Raw genomic sequence first — 20,575 nt, forward strand, 5'->3', positions numbered from 1 at the left:
GTTGACATACCACTTTTAAAGAAAAAAAAAACAAAACAAAACAAAAATAAATGATCATTATCTGAATCAATCCCAAGTAGAGTTCATTTTGGGATTCTCCCTGGATCTCCAGCATTAAAATAAGTGGACGTATTATTCCTGGGTTTTAATTAATTGATTAACTGCCGTTGTTTTCTCAAAATTTGGATGTCACTATTTAGAGATTTAACAATAGACATCAATCATTCCTGCCCTTTTTAATCCAACCTCACAACTGAAACTTTCTAAATTTGCTGGTGCTCTCTGGAGGGTGTGGCCAAGGGAAGGGAGAAGTCTCCTTGGCAAGGGGACATCTTGGGGTCCATTTATCAATTCAGTACCATAGCAATTCAATTTCTAGCTGGCACGTTCAGAGCACTCGGAAAATGGATAATAAAAATTTGGCGGGAGGGGGGCAAGAATCAAGAAATAAAGCAGGCATGGTGGCACACACCTATAATCCCAGCTACTCAGGAGGCTAAGGCAAGAGGATCGCAAGTTCAAGGCCAAGTCTGGGCCACTTAGCAAGATCCCGTCTCAAAAAATAAAAAGGTCTGCGGATGTAGCTCAGTAGAAGAGCACCTCTGGGCTCAATCTCGGTACTGCATGAACACAAAATCAATCAATATGTTAGCGGGGAGTAATATAGGGGTCTCACTCCACTACCGTGGACACTATCAGTAACATTCCCCCCTCCTCGAGTTCTTATTTCTACAGCCCACACAACATCTCTCAAAGCCACAGCCCAGCCTAGCTTTGCCTGCACCCACCCCCAGAATTGAAAATGCTTACAAGTTTGTGCCCCTCCAGTGACTTTATCCAGTGCTTCACTGTACAGGATAGGAAAGGAGTTAACATGTTGGACACTCTGAGACACTAGGTGTGCTCCAGAGCTCCCTGCAGGGTCAGCAGAGGCGGGGACTCGGCTGCCTGCTTGCTTGGTTTCTTCCTCTGCTCAGTCCTTTCTCCCCACTCCCTTTCCTTTCCCCTTCTGCAAGCCGTTTATTAATAAGTTATATGCATGTGAATCCATTTCTCCATTTCTAGAAGACCTGTCCTAAGTCTCCCATCAAACTTTAAAAAGCATAGTGAAACAATATATTTCAAAACTGTTTGGGGGGAGTGGAAAAAATAGACCACAGAACAAAGTCATCATCAGAAATGGACCCAAAACAAAGGTGTTCTTGTCCCTACCAACAACCCCATTGTTACACCTAATTCGAGTCATGTGAATTGCCTGATAATCCCCTTCTCCATATTCACATTGTCCCAGGGCCTCACATGGGTCTTTCATAGCTGATTCTCTCTAACAGGATGTTTGCTCAAGCAACTCACACTATCTTTTTGGTTTTGATGCCTCTTAAGACTCGATTCATAGAAACTCTCTCATTGTGACATTGACTCTTTTTAGGTAGTGAATCTGATTTCTAAATAAAATTTTGACCAAATTCTAATATACTAAAAAATGTATGTACAACTGTCAAATCAATCAGAAACTCTCTCTTTGGCCAGTACATCTGCTCCACGTAGCCAAATCTAATAGGAGTTAAAATAGTCAAGAGGTGGCTTGGTGACCATGGAATTAGAATGAAGGAAACAAACTCTAAGACGCAAAGTACACTCACTATTTCCACATGTCGTTTATCCAAAAGTGTGTGTGTGTGTGTGTGTGTGTGTGTGCATGTGTGAGTGTGTGTGTGTGTATACATCTGTGCATGGTTTACACTGCCCAAAAGGAATTTAAGTGAAAAATAGGACTTTCTTAAACATACTACAGTATAAGATATGGAAGGTATTTTTTATTCCCACTTGTAAAGGACATGATCATGCAGTAATGATGCTATCGAGTTAAGAATCTGTGCCCTCTCTTCCTTCATTGTCTTCCAAGTATTAAAAAAAAATGTCCCAATTCAAGCCACCATCATAACTGATAGAAAGCTATGAATTGCTGGAGTAGCATGGCCAGCAAGTGACAGGACAGGACAGGGTGGCCTGGCCCTGGAGTCTTCACTGTTCATCCAAAACCAAGCAGGCAAGGAGTGGGGAGGCAGGGCTCATACCCCAGGGCCCACTGCAGACCTGCACTGCGTGTGTCTGGATATTCAAACTGCTATTTGGGACTGGGAGTTTGCTATGACTTCCTGCCCTACTGATCTGGAAACTAGTATTTAGATGCCAGTTTTTCTGGAAAAACTGACGGAGGGCTCTTCTCCTAATGTTAAAATGTTTTATGACACTTTCCCAAGGTCTTTGTGGGCTATGAGGTAGAAACGTTCCCATTTTATAAAAGAGGAAACTCCACCTGCGTGGTGCCAGTGTCAGCCGCTCAGGCTCAGGGTAGCCACCTGGGTTCTGCTGACATGCTTTGTCACAACCTAAAGCCCAGACGTGCAGCAGAACCCAATCCAGGTTCTACAGCTGGTGATAGGACCCTGTTTCCTCTACCCAGGGCCAAGAATAGTTACTCAGCATCCAATTCCTCGTGGTTCCTTAAGATGATACCTTTTTTCTTTTTCCTTGTTCTTTATAAAGTACATTTTCATAGTCGGTGTGACCTGTGCTGTTAGTTGCTGGCTCTCTTCTGTAGCTACTATGTGTTTGCCTGTCTTCTCCCCTTACAGCCACCCCATGCTTCCACGCCACCAGAGCAGGATGCTCGGTTGCCTTAGCAATATTTGTCGGGAACTTTCCATCAAGACAGAGGCTGTCTCAGAGGCAGGCTATGTCAGCGATCCACAGAAAGCCCAGCCCACAGGTCAGGCTACTGTGTCCCCACAAAAACAATTGTGACTTCAACATGCACTTCCAAAACTAGAGCTTGATACATGTCCACTGAGGACATGGAAAGACACACCCAGAAAATTCCACCCTGAAATAAACAGGAAATGTATTCTCTAAAGGATGTGTTTCCACAAAGCCATTCCAAGAAAAACAAAATGAAGACTTTTCCTTTTATTTATTTAACAAATGACACCATGTGGAGGCAGCTTTTGTAGGAATGAAAGGGAAGAGAAGAAGCTAGAAGGGCCACCTCAGGTTCTTGGTGATATGGAGGTCCAGCAGTTTGCAATCCCCAGGCCGCTGAGCACAGTCAACAGAGACAACGTCCTCAGACTCAGCTCCAAACCACTCATCCTGCAGGGGGGGCCAGGGAAAGGAGTGACCACCTGGGCCACTCTGAGGAAGCTGGGAGCCTTGGCACGTTGTCAACGCTGCCCAGAACACTTGTGTTTTTGCCATTTGAAATTTTTGCTTTGTCACATAAACTAAAGGAGATGCCCAGCCACAGAGGTCAGTTCACTCCTTTGATCACTCAAAGGGTTATGGAGACTGGACAAGATGATCTCCCTGCATTTTACAGAGAGGATACAGAACTGACACAGGACGGGGAAAGTCTGCATGCAGAGCAGCTTCAGGCCTGCATCTCCCCATGTTATGCCTCCGTGTGGACTGGCAAGACCTGGCCTCGGGCCACATGGATGACTCTGGTGCTCTTGATAGCTCTTGGGATCAGGAAACAAACTCAGGCTTCTCTTCTGCATCTTGCATGAATACAAAATGATTGGGTTTTCCTTACCTTCTTTCAGTAGCTTCTGAATATCCCCAGAAGTACTTGTGACGGCCATATATGTACACCAGTCCCAAAAAAGCGGCAAAAACTGTGAAAGAGAAAAAAGAAAGAACACTGCAGCAGTTTTTTAAAATAAGATATGGAGACAGAGAAAATATTTACAAAATGTGTATCTGAAAAAAATATACAATTCAATAATAAAAGAAAAACAACTTTGAGGCTGGGGTTGTGGCTACAGCAGTAGAGCGCTTGCCTAGCATGTGTGGGGCACTGGGTTTGATCCTCAGCACCACATAAAAATAAAATTAAGGTATTGTGTCCATCTGCAACTAAAAAACAAAATATTAGAAAAAAACAACTTTTTTAATGGTCAAAATATTTGAATAGACAGTTCATAGGAAGATAAACCAAAATGCCAATAATCATATGAAAATGTTTAACCAATATTCGACAGTAGGAGACTGCCCCTTAAAACTACAACGAGGGCCAGGCATGGTGGTGCACACCTGTAATCCCAGCAACTTGGGAGGCTGAGGCAGAAGGATCACAAGTTCTAGGCCAGCCTCAACAACTTAGTGAGACTCCATGTGACTTAGTGAGACTTGGTCTCAAAATCAAAATTAAAAAGGAATTGGGATGTGGTTCAGTGGTTAAGCACCCCTGGGTTCAATCCTTGGTACCAAAAAAACTACAGTGACATACCACATAGCTCTATGAGTTTTGACAAGTGTACAATTCCAGCTACATGAAGTTACGGAGTGGGCAAAACTAAATTTATTATGTTACTTGGTGTTCTGATTTGGATGTGAGGTATCCCCCAAAAGCCCACATGCGAGACAATGCAAGAAGGTTCAGAGGAGAAATGATTGGGTTGTGAGAGTCTTAACCCAATCAGTGAATTAGTCCCCTGATAGAGATTAGCTGAGTGGTAACTGAAGTGGCTGGAGGAGGTGGGAGTTTGGGTGTGGCTTTGAGGTATATATTTATATCTGGCAAGTGGAGACCTCTCTTTATGCTTCCTGATCATCATCTGAGCTGCTTCCCTCCACTACCCTCTTCCACCTCGAGCTCCAAGGAATGGAGCCGGCTATCTGTGGATTGAGACCTCTGAAACCATGAGCACCCAAATAAATTCTTTCTCCTCTACAATTGATCTGGTCAGGTCTTTTAGTTATAGCAGTGCAAAAGACGACTAAAACACTTGGTCACAAAGATTCTGCACCCACCAGAATGGTGAAAATTTTAAAAGAACAATACAAAGCGGTGAGGGTGTGGGAGCAACTGGAATTCTCATACAGTTTTGTTACGAATGCAAAATACTATAGCCCTTTTGGGAAAAGTTCTGGTAGTTTCTTAAAAAACTAGATATATTATTGACCCAGTAATTCCATTCCTATGTATTTACCCAAGATAAATGAAAGCATGTGCCCATAAAGACTTGTACAAAAATGTTCATGGCAGCTTTATTTGCAATTAGCCAAAAGAATCGATAACCAGCTGTGGTAGAGGCACCTAGTGGACAGTTAGTCAGCAGGGAAAAGACACCGCTACTCACAACAGCACGGCGACCTCAAGAACATTCTGCTGTGGGAGTAGAGCATTACAAGGTACATGCTACACAATCCCAGCTACATGCGTGTGCAAAACCAAAGGATGAAAAAGTCAGAACAGTGTTTGCATCTGGAAGGGAGGGGAAAACAGGCAGGGCTGGGAGCACCAGCAGCAAACCTCCATGTTCTGTCCCTCGACAGGGGTTAGGCTCACAGAGACTCGTACACCTGTCAAAACTCATCAAACACTCAAGATCTGTGAATTTTGCCACATGTGAATTTTAGCTCAAAAGAACGAGGGGGGGGAGGAGGAGGAGGAATTTCAATATGATATCTGGCTATCCTGATGGATGCGAAGATCTGCGTCCTCCCTGTGAAGGCCCCTCCCAGATGCAAGCCACCAGAGCCCTCTCATCAACGTCCATGTGTGGGACTGTGATATGCTGGATAGAATTAGGTTTGCTACTTTTACTTGCTCATAAAGATTTTTTTTTTAATTTCTACTGTATTCCAAGTGTTATTCTAAGGACTGGGTAAGCAGCTCCCTGCCTTTAGAAGATTTTTTTTAATATTTATTTTTTGGTTGTAGTTGGACACAATACGTTTATTTTATTTATTTATTTTTATGTGCTGCTAAGGATCGAACCCAGGGCCTCGTACGTGCTAGGTGAGCGCTTTACTGCTGAGCCACAACCCCAGCCCCTAGAGGGTTTGTATTCTATCAGCAAAGTCAGACAGCAAACAAAAGAATGGAGGAGAAAATCCCAGACTTGAAACAGCTGTGGAGAAACTGAAAGGGAAGGACAGAGAGGAGCTAGAGGAGGCCACCTTCAGAAAGGGCCCTGAGGGGAGGGCGCTGGTCTGCGGATGCTGAAGGATGAGAAGAGGGGACCCAGCAAAGGGCTGGTGACAGAGAAGCCTGGTGTCTGAGGAACTTGAAGGGTTCTACCCCTAACTAGTGAACGACTCCCATAAAGCCAAAGAAAATGACCAGGAGCAGCTAATGGGCAGCTGACTTTGGAAGAAAAAGAACGAAAAGAAAACCATAAGATACCCAAGAAGCCCTTTCCTGCCATGCCGTGGGCCTCATTCTGCCCATCACAGGGACACGCAAAGGGTCAAATGGCCGAGACAGAATCCCATTATCAAAAGGCGATTTTCTTATTAGTGATTAATTTGCCCTCATGTGAGGGGAACAGCCACTTCCATTCATGTCGTTAAGGGACAAAAGCATGAGTTGGAATAAAGTTAAAGAGCCTTTCTCTAAAGGTCATTTGATCTGAAATTCCTTAGCTGACAGTAAAAATTACAAGAGAGAGATGGATGGGGTTTCCTCTGGAAGCAGCTGGATTTGGGTTTCATGCTTAGTAATCAAGTGCAGATATAAATGAGGCCATAAAAGTCACCAGAAATCAAAGGGATTGAATTTCTCCAACCAAGGTGGCCCTGCCGGTCAGACTCCCTACTGAGTGGATTGGCAGTTTGGATAAAGCCCGGAACTCACCAGGGATCCCGGAGTCAAAGAACAGAGGATGTTTGTAGAACTGCTATCTATAAGCAGTAGCACTATTTTTGGGGGATCCTCCTAAAAAGGTACATAGGTTTGTAGGACAAATAAATGTCAACACCCCCTCCTAGGGCTATTTTCCCTCTATTGGGTAAAAGTCTAGTTAGACAAATTACCTAGCCTCTCTGTTCCTCAGTTTCCTCATCTGTAAAGTAGAAATTAGTTATAGACTCTACATCATGTGTAGGTTGTAAATCCTATAAATCTTATACATGAGACTTAACACTTAAAAATAATGCCTAGCGGGGGGCTGGAGTTATAGCTCAGTGGTAGAGTGCTTGCCTTGCACTTGTGAGGTACTGGGTTCCATCCTCAGTGCCACATTAAAAATAAATAAATAAATAAAGATATTTTTAAAAAAATAATAATAATGCCTAGCATAGTAAGTGTTCCATAAATATTAACTATAATTATTCAGGTGACTATTTAATTCTAATAATTTAATTCTAATTAAATTCTTGGATTTGAAGACAAAGCTTATGTTCTTTTCATCCTCTAGTGCCCAGCATATAGTTTGTTCCAATATTTTTTTAATTATTGAATTAAATCACAAGGGTCAAAGTTGGCAAATCTACCACACAGATTTATGCAGACATGGCTTATTTTGCTTAAAATCATTTTCAGGATCAATAACTGTATGGTTGACTATCTGCTCTTTAATTATTTTTAAGAACCATATTCACTAGAACAGAGTTGACTTGTATTTCATGAGTACCTTCATTGAAGTACCATCCTGCCATCCACAATGTAATCAAGAACACAGGATAAAGCTCCACACAGTCTTGCCTGCAGGGAAAAAATAAAAACAGGGGTTGATGTGTGGGAAACCGTGCAATTATGTATTGATTCTTCGTTGTAGGTAAAAATCCAGTCTATCCTAACAAAGTAATATAAATGCAGAAAGAACTTAAATGATCCTTCCGTTTAAAATGAATCTTCCAAAGTGGGCCTCAAACATGGGTAAACCTCAAGAAGGGCCCAAATCATTCTCCTACACAGAAGCTGCCACTAATAGATATGAGTTATGGCTCTTTTCAACATGATAGTTCTGCTGAGCCTAAAGATCATTCTGTATCTTAGCTAAATCCCAAAGATTACTTAATTTATATTAAACAAATTTCTTCTCGAAAATTCCTTCACATCCATTACCTTCCACCTAGTGACTTGGAACACTAAAAGATGGTCTTCAAGTAATTCCCCTTGCTGGGCACAATGATGCCCATCTGTAATCCAGCAACTCAGGAGGCTAAGGCAGGAAGATCACAAGTTCAAGGCTAGCCTCAGCAACTTAGGGAGACACTGCCTCCAAATAAAAATTAAAAAGGGCTGGGGATGTAGCTCAGTGGCCCTGTGCGCTCTGTGCGTCCCATGATAACTCTACCTCCGTAAGCTGACAATACACCCCTGGGCTCAATCCCCAATTGCAAAAATAATAATTATTATTATAATTATTATTCTCCTAAAACTTCCTGAAGTAAACATATCTAATTTCCATTTATGAAGGAAGAAACTAAGGAGAGCCCAGCCTGACTGATGGCATTGCAGAGAATTAAAAGTAGAGAGTGTCCATCTCTACATTCCAAAACTCTGTCTTAATGTCTGCTCAAACCTTCTTTATTCATAGAAGACTCAGATGGAAAATTTGCTGCTATTTTAAGTAAATGGGCATAGTAATAATTCCTCTGAACCTAACAAAGAGAAAAAAAGGTGACTCCTCTTCATCCTCCTCCCTGAGCTCCGCCCCCAAGGGATCTTGGTTAGGTTGGCTGAGCTCTTGGCGGACACCACCACAAGAAGGAAGCTCTTCATGGTAACAGGTAGAGGGGGCCAGGGTAGATTCTGGTAGAAGAGTCACAGTCAGTCACAGGATTATTCACAACTGACCCCACATCCCTCCTTAAATAAGCCTCATGGCTCGATACTCAAGATGATGAGTAATTGACCCAGAAATAGTTGATGCCCCCGTCACCATGAGCTGTCTTTTTTATTTCTTAATGGAAGGAAAGAAGGAACAGAGAGAAGGAAGGAAGGAAGGAAGGAAGGAAGGAAGGAAGGAAGGAAGGAGGGAGGGAGGGAGGGAGGGAGGGAGGAAACACAATTACAAAGCACATTGTCTATAATTCTTCCTTGTCCATAATTCCACAGAAAACGTGGACAGGTCAACTCAACCTCACCAGATGAGGTCTCAACACATGGGGCAAAGCTCCCCCACATCTTTCAACCATCTCTTAATGCTGGGCGAGAAAAACGCATAATTAACAAACTCAAGGCTGCTATAAGTGAGGCCATGGCTGATGCAGAATCCTGAAGCACAAGGGGAAACTTTAAACCCCCCAGAAAAAAAAAACAAGAGCAAGGTCCACCTATGGCTCTCTAAGGGCCCATACAGCAGTGATTGTCAATTCCCTGGAAAATCGAAAATGAGTCATGTAAATGCAAAAATTCTCTCTTCTTCCTTTTCTTATTGTTTCTAAAGCCCAAAAGGCTACTAATGACCCAAGGAAGGTTCCTTTAGAGCCTAATACTCCCAGGAACCAGAAGTCCAACTTTCTAGTACTCAAAGAAGCAACCGAGAGTCTTCTTTCTGCTGATTCTCCTATTTGGCATGATTTTCTCTTTTTGACGATGATTGTCTTTTTTTTTAATTAATGTCCTCTTAAGTTTGTAAGTGGTTATAACAGGTTAAGTGAAGATACTTGATAAATTTGTGTACTCGGAATAACTGCTGCTACCTAAAAAATACCTGGGCTCGCAGCTTCCCGCCATTTCCTTTTCCTTGACTAACTCCATTGAACTGTTCTCCGTGAGGAGAAAGAGGGCTAGCAAAGGAAGGCTCTAATCCTTCCACCCTCATAGGGATTTTATAGGATCCTTTTTGGATCCTATTAATTGCCCCATTATTTATTACAGTCCATAATGTACCCTCAGTTATCCCAAAAGGACTAAGTTTTTCCACAACATATTTTAATTCAAAATTGATATTTTTAAGTACCTTCAAAAGCATTGTAACTCCATTTGTGCTCACGGAGGGCAAAACCTGGGGTCCTGGGGCAGGTTGGCACCATATCTCTGCATCTTCCTCTGCCAAGAAGTGGGTCCCTTTGTTCCCTACAAGGAGTTTCCACTGCTGGACTCGCCCTGACCTCACGGCCCAGCTGAGCTCGCTGTACTTGCCCGGAGGCCCCTCTGGGGCTGACCTGCCTCAAGCCCTAGTCCCTGTGAGATGCGGCTCTAGCCTTTTCTTGCTGTCATCTTTCGGAGATTGAAAATACTTTGCCCACCTGTCAGGGGTCCTGCTATTAGCTGACAATCCTCTCTGCTGCCCACCTGCAGAGAAAACCAGGATCCCCTTCCACCTGCTCATTGTCACCTCCCCCAGCCCTCCCCCATGTCATCACATCTTCTGTCACCAGCTCTTCTTCTGAGTCCAAGCCCTGCTTGATGTGGTCCTGTGTGCCCTGTGTGCCCCATGATAACTCCATCTCCGTCAGCTGTCAGCAGACATATTTCAACTCAAGGGATGAAATCCTGACAAGTCCTCAACAGTCCCATCAGCCACTAATTACAGTTTCATGAACACGAAAATCAATATGGAATCATTTGCAGCCTCCTTCTGGTTATGAAGGCAGACATATCCCATATTCACGTCAGGGAGCCCAGAAAACTTCCCCATTGGGGACAGCAAGCAGCCTGCAGCATCCACACATCAGTTGCCCTTCATGTGGGAACAGAGGGTACAGCTGATTCTGACTATCAATGGACAGTCCTCTATGTCCACACTGAGGGAAACAGGCTGTATCTGCTCATTCTCTGGTCACAGCCTCCTGTGTTCTTCTGAAATTAAAGTCCCCATGGAAAGATTAGGAGGAAGTTATCTTTTGTCACAACATCAGGGGCCTCAGAGTCTTTGCAGGGGACAATATCAGAATGAAGCTTTGCTAGAAGGACAGTCGGGGAGTGTCACAAGTGAGTGAGGCCATTAACATAGACCAAACACGTTAGTGTCTTTCCACACGTCAGAATTTATTGAATTACAATAAATTCATAAGCTGAATCACTTTCATTGGCTTTAATTCACCAAAAAACTCATGGTTCATTTGGTGTCATGCCTGAGGTGATCACAAATTCTTTTATTCCTCTCCAATCTTAATTTCAATATCAATAGCACTCAAGTCACACATCCTGCATCAGACAGTGAGATACACAGCAACAGAAAGGGTTCAGGAAGCCACAAGTGGAGAGCAACTAGGAAGGCAAAGAATCTCTGTTAGGTGATCAGATAAGGGTTTGAAGGAACTAATTCTGCAGAATTATTAAAGTAAGGGTCTGGACGGACAGACAGAAGTTCCAGAGTATCACTTGAAGTATCAATTTGAAGAGGGCCTCGTGTTATTCTTGCGGGCAGGAGAAACCACACTGAGCTGAATCCAGGGTCAGAAAGTCAAAAATTCATCATTGTGGTGACTTTCCTGGGCAAGGCTCATGACAAGGGACAAGGTGAGGAGGTCAGAGGGACTCTGTGTCCATTCTTTTTTTTTTTTTTTTAATTTTTTGTAGTTATATATGGGCATAATGTCTTTATTTTATTTGTTTATTTTTATGGAAAGGAATATTACTTGAGAGGCTAGTGCTCTGCCACTGAGCTACAGCCCCGGCCTTCTGTGTCCACTCTTGAGGGGCTTCTTCTTTTGTAGGTCTTAGGTGGGGAGAGTATGTCCATTGAGATCGATAACTTCCTTGTATCTGATGTTTCTGGTTTGATTTGAATTGCCCACTGGTCTAAATGTTCCCCATTTGATAAACTGGCACAAATAAGTTATTTCCAGTTTGTGCCTGGTGGATGTGCTGAACAGATGGTGGTTGTTTACTTGCCCACACAAGGTGTGGGTTCATTCTACGTTAGCACTTGTGTTCCAAATGGAGTAAGTCATGGCAACCTACTGCTTTATAAAGTGGAGTAACTCAGTGTTAGGCACAGGCTGAAAACCATAGTTCTACACACCAAGGGGCAACTCAGATCAGGACACAGCCTGCAATCCACAGGGAGCAACCGTCCTGGTTTGCCTGGACTAGGGACATTTCCAGAATGTGGAACTTCAAGCTTCAAAACCATCTCAGGTAAATTTTCCAGGTTGGTCTGGGACTGAGAAGTTTTTTTGGGACATGAAGCTTTAAGCACAAAAACTGGGAAAGTCTCAGAAAAACTGGGAAGCGTTGGTTATCCCAAGGGACAGTCAGGTAGAGATGGAGATTGAGCAGTTAGAGTTGCTGAAACACTTGTGTCCAAGGTTCCTGTACCCTGGGGGCTTGGGACATGTGGCTACTACAGATTCTGCCTGGGTTCAAGACCTGGGAGCAGTGAGGATGTCCCAGACGAGGCAGAACTTGCCATTTGGGCCTAGTCTTAGTGATGAAGTAAAATACAAACTTTGTATCACTTGGGGAGGGGGAAAGAAATCAAAGCATGGCCTGGCTGTTCCAGATCTGGCAGTTTCTAAAACACGAGTTTCCAAACGTTTTGCATAGCCAACACAGCTGCACAGCCACATAAAAATACATACATGTCCTATGTCACAGAGGGGCCAGCTGACAACAAAGACAGGGGAAACCGTAGCTATGAAGCCCATGTGGGTTGCATGCCAATGGGAAGTGAGGGGATTAAATATGTCACTTCCAGGCCAAACAGTTAAGCAGCTGTCATGCTAAGCTACCTTTCTGCACCCACTGACTGAACCAAGAAGACCCTGAGGACCTGGATGGGTACAAAGATTGGAGTAAGCTGGGCCTCTGGGACCAGGTAGGTCACCAGGGACTCCCATGGAGAGGCAGACATGAGCGAGACATTAACACCCATTGTGTTAAACCACTGAGAATCTGGGGCATATGGCTGGAAAGGAATATTACGTATATTATAAAACACACAATAGAACTAACGGATGAGATTTTAAGAATACATAGAAGCTCCAATGTTTTCCTCACTCCCTTCGTAAATTATTTAGTGTCTTCCTTTGGTGCGAGGGAAAACGCTGGCCTAAAGCATTTCTGAATATTTTTTTCTACTTGACAAATTTCCAGTGAACACACAACATGAAACTTCACTTGCAATAGCCTCATGCAGAAAATCAGAAGGAACATTCTCCAAAAGAGAAAGCTGATTAGCCCTAGAGAGTTCCTAATCCCAATGCTCATAGTGGGACGTCTTTGAAAAAAATGAAGCTGGACCAGGCAACACCAAGGAGGTTTTTCAGGAGCTTTCCTCTCTCTCCCTTCCCTGGTTTTGCTGAGTCATTCTAAAGCAGCCACTGCACGCGTTCAGGGCTATGTGTGACGTTCACAGATGGCCCTGGTTGAGGACTTTGGACCCCCACAAGTCTTTGGATTATGACACCATCCGAGGACCAAAGCCACAGATTAATGTGCTCAGAAGAGACTCTGGATGAGAGAGAACATGCTAGAGTCCGTCTTTCCATAAGGACCAGTCACTGTCTAAATGATTCCTTGTGTGTGAGCACGTGTGACCTCCGCCCACCCATCTGCAGTCCTGCTGGGAGACTTGGGATGAACACAGGAGCGTGAGACGGCGCCTCCCCTAAATTCCAGGTACCTCTTGCCCCGCCACCCCCCGTGATCTTGTATGACAAGTACACTTAGATGTTTGTAGAAGGTACTAGCGTTGGAATAACTCATCACCCAGAGTCATTTCATCATTTTGGGAATTCCCTTTAAATAACTTAGTGTGTAGGGCTTTCAGCTCATATCCAAGATGGTCACACTTTCAAAAAAAATAGGGATGTATTATGTTTCTCTCTCTCTCTCTCTCTCTCTCTCTCTCTCTCTCTCTCTCTCTCTCTCTCTCTTTCTCTCTCTACATTTTTGCATTTTCTACAAAAGTTAATGGCCCATACTTCTATGATCTTGAAGTTGCAGAAAATTTAAAATATCACTACCTTTCTGTGAAGAGCAGGCTTTACCCTGCTTTAAATTACTCTGTGACGTATAAAACAGCAGTTTTCAGGCTGTGCCTAAACCTGTTACTTCACTTTGTAAAGCAGTAGTTTGCCATAAGCTGCTCCATTTTGAGTACAGGTGCCAAGGTAGAAAGACTCTATACCTTATTTGTACAAGTAAACAACCTCACCATATGCCCAGCACGACCACAAGGCACTGATAAATAACTTATATGTGCCAACTTATCAAGTTAAATCAAGAAGTAGCTGGACACATGGACACCCCAAATCATGTCAGGACAAGGAGCATATCAACCTCGCCAGATGAGAAACCCTCACTGGAGACCATAAAAGGAGGGGCACACTGAGACTGGACACTGTAGGACCCTGACCATCCTGGTCACTCATCACAGGCCTTTCCCAGGAAAATTGCCATAGCCATGAACGTCGGAATCTCTGTCCTCAGGCTTTAGCTGAGTGCAGTTTCTCCTGCCCATGATGACCACAGAAGACCCACTCCAAGCTGACACCTCAAACCGACACTGAAACTGTGGCAGTCCAGGCCTTGGCCTAGAATGAGCTCCTGAGCTTCGACAGCTCTGCACCCTGAACCAATTCTCGGCTGGTTCTCATACTCTGACCACCCTCAGTGACTCTTTGCATCTGTATCTGCTTTCTTCCTTTGCTCTCAGCTCAACCTGCTGAAGTCCTTAGGGGGACTTCTTAACCCTTTCTTACCCTTTCTGCAACCTATGTATGTGTGTGTGTATCTCTGTGTGTGTGTATGTGTGTAGTTGTGTTATGATTTGAATGTTAGGTGTCCCCCAAAAGCTCATGTGTAAGACAATGCAAGAAGGCTTAGAGGAGGAATGACTGGGTTACGAGAGCCTACACCCATTCAGTGAATGAATCCCCTAATGGGCTTAACTGAGTGGTGGCTGAAGGCACGTAGGGGGTGCCTGAAGGAGGTGGGTCCCCATAGGTGTGGCTTTGGGGAGAGTAGAGTCTCTCTCTGCTTCCTGATCATCACGTGAGCTGCTTCCCTCCACCACACTCTTTCTCTTTGCCTTGACCTTCTGCCTCACCTTGACCCCTGAGGAATGGAACTGGCTGCCCATGGACTGAGACCTTCAAAACTGTGAGCTACCAAATAAACTTTTCCTCCTCTACAATTGTTCTGGTCAGATCTTTTAACCACAGCAGCAAAAAAAAAAAAAAAAAAAAAGCTGACTAAAATAATTGTAAAATGTGGTGTGTGACTTGAATGTTACAGCTATTAGAAATTAAGACTGGAATAAAAGTACCTGTGTTTGCCTGGCTTATGACGACCAGGTGGCCCACCCATATTCAGTGAACTGCCACAGAGGAAAGTGGTGTCTCTTGTGAATTTAGTATTATTCAATAAATTCTGATATTGTGGAAGGACACAAACATGGTCTATGTTAATGACAGCTCACTCATGACACTTTCCTATTCTCCGTTGTTTTTAGCTGTGCATTAAGGTTACTGGTTTTAATTTCTAAAATTTTAGGATTAGAATTTGAAAAGACTGTAAAAAGTTAGTGAACTGATAAAATACAAAACTATAGTAGAAGAAGAGGAGGCTAATATTTCTAGTGTACCTAGATTCATGACAGCAGGGTTTATTTGTGCCCTATGGCAGGTTAATCTGGAGCAAAAACCGAATAATTCAGCATTAAGCAGATAGGTGTGCCTTCATAAGCCCTAGGTCAGAGGTGATTCTTCTATCTTTCCCTGCCCCAGTGAAACCATTGTATGATATTCTATATATATTTCTAAGCTCCAGGTTTATAAATAATCCTAAAAATTTTAGTCTGAAGGGAACAATTGAAATATCTAAAAGTGGTTGGGGGGGAAAAAAGAAGAAAAATTAGTGCTACCCAGCCTCAAAATAGAGATGAAGGAAGCTTCATAGTGGCCACAAGCTTGTGAAAGAGTGAGTCAGGAGCTTCCTTCCAGTGAAGATACAATCAGAGGAAACATATTCAAATTGCAACAAGATCAGTTTGTTACCTGGATTCTCCCATTTAGATTTAATAAAAGTCTCCAATGTAAAGGAATTGAGGTGTTTTAAATTAGACAAGATAGAATTTTCTAAGTTCAACAGTAGCACAAAGGAATGTTTCTTGGGAAAATTATAGTTATGATTCTCATGATTTATAAAAATGTATTTTGGCAAAGGGGTGCAGAACTCTAGAGGACAGTCATCTCTGTCACCTCTCCCTGTGGTAGAGGAGGAATTAGCAGTGACTCTGGAGGAGGAGGCCTGGCTGGTAACTCAGGATGCCTGGACTCCTAGCGGCCATCTCTGCTTGGCAGAGGACTCCCCAACCCCAGGTGGCCTCAGACAGGAAGCAGGCTCTGAGGGGTTGCTGGGGCACCTTGAGGTGATTGCTGATGAGGTAGCAAATGCAGCCAGAGAAGAAGGTTAGGGGAAGGTGACATTGCTGTGAAAGTCAGAGTCCTGACACCTTCAGGAGAGGCTTGGAGGTATCAATGCTTTGGTCCCCAAGAACCAGATGGAAGGTACATTCCTTCTCCAGGGGGTTGCAGAGCTCAGGCAGCTGACCTAAAGAGAGGTATAGTTACCAAGAAAGAATTGGTTACCCCAGGATCCCCAGCCGGACCTCCTCAGATAAAGTCTAAATGACGTCACGAGCAGTGAATGTAAACTGATTTGGCCAGATTTATCCTAAACCTTAGAGTCCAAGGCAAGAACTTGAGTAGGGCTGAAGAATATCCAAGAAGAAATTCAGGGAAGCAAGTAGAGCTGTCCCCATTCAACCTCACAGAGAAACCAGGGCAACCACCAAGGTGCCCTTTATGTCTGCAATGGCCCTGATGTGGGGGAGGGGTGTTTTTATCACACAGACCCTGACGGTTTCTCTGTGATTAATCAAACCAAACGAAACACTCCTAACAAAGGAATTGGGTTTGTATACTTATTTTATAAATAGCAACTTAAGAGAAATATTTGGAAACAGTGTCCAGCTTTATTTCTAGGACAAGAGGAGTCCAGATATAGCGAGAGTAGCAACTTGAAAGAAAATCAAATGTATGGAAACTGGAAGAATGAAAATAGAACCAAGAAGTGGCCCAGGGATCTAGCCTGCTGGAAGCCTGGTGCTGCCCACGAAGAAATCCTCAGATCATGAGGGACAAAGTGAGGAGACCTGAAATCCCCCCCGTGATGATTTTTATAAATAGTGTGGCATCTCCCAAATTTCCAGCATTAACCCATCCCTGTCAAAACAGTCACCTCTCCGTGTACCATCGAGCAGTTTTCCATGAATCGATTCTTTTAAAGCTTAAATTAGGAAAGAAAGAATTTTACATCACCATCGCAAATGAGTATCACTTTCCTAAATAAAGGAGAAAGATAAGTAAAGAAAGAGTAATTAACAAATCCCATGAAAACAAAAGGATCCTGGATTATAGTTAGTAGCTATGGGATCTCTGACGAGGCGGGGAATAGGGTTCTGAGGTCACGGAGACCACGCTGAAGAGACTTCCTGTTAAACACGGCAGGTAAAATTCAAGTTTATTTCTTTTCGCTCCTGAAGCCTCTCTCAAGTGCTGGTAAAATAATAAAAAACTAGAAATAGCCATCTAGAGCAAGTTTCTGCAGGAAGGACAGTACATGAGGGTACAGTAGCTAAGCGGGCAGAATGTGGGGAGAAAGAATGGGGAAGGCTGGGGGCACCCATGCTCCCATCCCGGAGAGGCTCAGGAATGGGAAACCAGTGCCTTAGAGGTCAAAGGTTGAAACAGAAGATTGGTTGAAAGGCCAAGAAGCACCAAGCTCCCCACACCTCCGCTCTCTGCCCACTACTCCCCCATCCCAGGAGCTGGGGGGGGGGGGGGTGTCACTGTTGGGAGAAATTGAACCAGAGACTTTCTAGGGCACTCCAGGCACTGTGCAGGGTGGGGTAAAATTCTGTCCAGAAAACAGTGAGAATCCACATAGTGAGCAGCACCAAGCCTTTCCCCACCACGCTCACTCCTGAAGAAGGCCTAGAGAGTTTTCTCTAGAGAAATAAAATGGGCTCAGAAAGATGACATAGAGGGCCTGTCATCTGGGGATTCCCCAGGAAAAAGGTTGGGCATGGTGAACATACCTGTAATTCTGGCCACTCAGGAGGCCGAGGCAGGAGGAATGCCTCAGCAATTTAGCAAGACCCTGTCTCAAAATAAAATAGAAAAAAAACAAGCTGCCTCCCAGCCACTCACCTTTGGGAAGCTGACTACTCACTAAGCCCGAGTCATGACGTGGGGCTTCCAGTTCACTCTCCAGTGCTTTGGTTGTTGCTCTTTGGGTTCCTTAATTTGCACATATAACCAATTGTCACCTGACATTTGAGTAAAGCCTCCATGATCTCCTTAGCTCTGGGTGCTGGTCCTAGCATCATCCTCAATTCCCGATGCTGGAGAGCTCTGGGTTCAGGTCCTGGTCCTCCTCCTTCTTGCCCTACACCCACTACCTTCATGATCTCATCCATGGTTTGGAATGATCATCATGATGGAGATGAATTTATATTTCCCACTCAGATCTCTCCTAAAACGCAGATTTGTATGCCCAGTGAGCTCCTCTCTATCTCTAATTGGAGGTGCAAACCACGGTGACTTAGTCAGTTTGGGGTACAATAATAATCCAAATAGTTCAGTAGATACAGTGCCTCTTCTTGGCTGCAGCACAGACACAGCATATCAGGACACCACTTCCTAATTTTCCTGAAAACAGCCTTCTTCCTACAGCTTTCTCCATCTCAGTTAATTACAGCCCCATTTGGGGGGATGTCAGGCCAAAAATCCAAGTGTCGGTTTTTATACTTTTCTCACACTCTGACTTTGTTATGGCAAAATAGATCCGGATCTGACCATTCCCCATCATCTGCTGTCTCCCTGGCTCGAGCCACAGCGTCTCCTGCTTAGACTATTGCAGTAGCCTCTTCAGTGAATTCTCTGCTTCTACTGATGCTTCTGTGCAGACCACTCTCAGCAAGCAGAGCCATCCTTTTAAGAAATTAGATCATGCTTCCCTTGTGCTTAAACCCTACAGTGACTTTCCATTATACTCAGAGAAAAAGACAGTCTTTACAAGGGTCTTTAGGGCCCTAGTGGTGGGTGGCCCATTACCATTCCAACTTAACCTCCCACCACTCCCTGCTGGGCTCCCTCCTCTCTGGCCAGCTGACCCCTGCTGACCGGTTCTCACAGAAAGTCTTTGCCCTGGATCTCCCCCTGCCCAAGAACTTCTTCTCTACCTGTTCACATAGCCAGCTCCCTCACTTCAAGCCCTGGTTCAGGACCACCTTCTCAGTGGGGCCTACGTCGACCACCCATTTCAAATTACAACCCACCCCAGGACATCTTGTCCTTTTCCTGTGCATATATCTCCCTTGAACATCATATTTCCTTATAATATTATTTGTTCATTGTTTATTCTCCAGCTTCCACAGCTATAAGGTAAACCCCAAGTGCACAAGAAATTCTGTCCGACTCGTTCACTGATATGGACCGAGCAAGCCACAGCATAGAGGATGCTCCATAAACATTTAATGAGTATCTTCATTTAATGAATAAAAATGAAAGTCAAAGACAAAAACAGACAATCAGAAAGAACTTGGAAGACCACAAGGATTCAAAGACAAATGGGAATGGCTTCTCACTTGGTTCAACATTATTTAAAATCAAGTTTACACACCTCTTGAAATCACCTCATGTACTACCAGGGACATTCACCCCACACTTGTAACCTTGGGAAGTCTGTAAAACCCTCCTAGAAACAAGTAAATAAGAGACCAATGTTGTCAGCTCAAGGATCATGACTGGCCAAAACTGAATTTAGGATGTAAAAAAGCTTGAATAATCCAGTAATCATTAAAGAGCAAATATAAGTCAAGATTTTTGCATAAGAGAAACATCAGGTCCAGATAGGTTTAAGCCAAGTTTTACACAAATTTGAAGGAGCCCACTCTTCCAATCTAATGAAATTATTAAGAAAAGAGAACAGGATGATTCTTCTACCTCATCTGAAATTAGTGTAATCTTGATATTAAAAAAAAAAAAAAAAGACAAAGAGCCAGGCACAGTGGCTCATGCCTATGTTCCCAGCAGTTTGGGAGGCTGAGGCAGGAGGACCGCGAGTTCAAAGCCAGCCTCAGCAACTTAGCAAGGAACTTAAGCAATTCAGTAAGACCCTGTCTCTAAATAAAATACAAAATAGGGCTGGGGATGTGGCTTAGTGGTCTAATGCCCTTGAATTCAATCCCTAGTACCCCTGCCCCCCCAAAAAAGAAGAGGACTATACAAGAAAGAAACATGGAGTCCCCTTCCCCTCAGGAGTGGGGGTAAAGAAAAAACCCAAAACATGAACAAAGGAACCCAGCAGCATGTAAATGGTGATACAGGCAAAGCTTTTTAAAACAATTAGTGTTAGGGGAAAAAATATATCAAGGGAACCCTAGCGTCTTGCAGGAGGCAGATCCATGGTGCTTATAGTAGAACATTCCAGAAGTAAGAACAGGAGATGATCAAAAGCATGGTGAACCCATGTGATCCAGAAAGCTTTCCCACTCCTGCATGTTCCTGGTTTTAGGAAACAATTCATGGAGAAATGGGCTGAGGGTGTACCGATCTGCCTCTGTTTTGAAGTAGAGAGAAAGAAATAAAGAGAGAAAATTACAGAATGGTTGATTCAACTGGGGTCAACTGCACTCTCATGCGGCTGGAGGCGGCTCTTTGTCCAAGTTGCCCTGCTTGAGAGTCACAGCAGTCCTTTCTATGGTCTCAGCCTGTTTGGTAAACATACCCTGCTGAATTTGAAATAAAGCTGGGTAGACTCCTTGCACCAGACACTTCAAGTTTCATGGTTCACGAGAAGGCTCTTGGCTGTGAAGGG

The 20,575-nt window shown here is 43.8% G+C and overlaps 1 protein-coding gene across 1 annotated transcript in view; it reads right to left on the reverse strand.

Moving 5' to 3' along the window:
* Positions 1 to 3,050: 3,050 nt before the first annotated feature.
* MGST2 (microsomal glutathione S-transferase 2) overlaps positions 3,051 to 20,575 on the reverse strand; it is a gene marked incomplete at both ends in the record, with an annotated part of 46,644 nt that continues 29,119 nt past the window's right edge. Inside the window, 3 exons of the mRNA XM_081304385.1 lie at positions 3,051 to 3,153; positions 3,596 to 3,677; positions 7,422 to 7,492. Of these exons, the coding sequence (XP_081160511.1) occupies positions 3,051 to 3,153; positions 3,596 to 3,677; positions 7,422 to 7,492 (256 nt within the window). The remainder of the gene's footprint in view (positions 3,154 to 3,595; positions 3,678 to 7,421; positions 7,493 to 20,575) is intronic.

This window comes from Spermophilus citellus (genome assembly GCF_964194105.1).
Source record: "Spermophilus citellus genome assembly, chromosome: 8".
Lineage (NCBI taxonomy): Eukaryota > Metazoa > Chordata > Mammalia > Rodentia > Sciuridae > Spermophilus > Spermophilus citellus.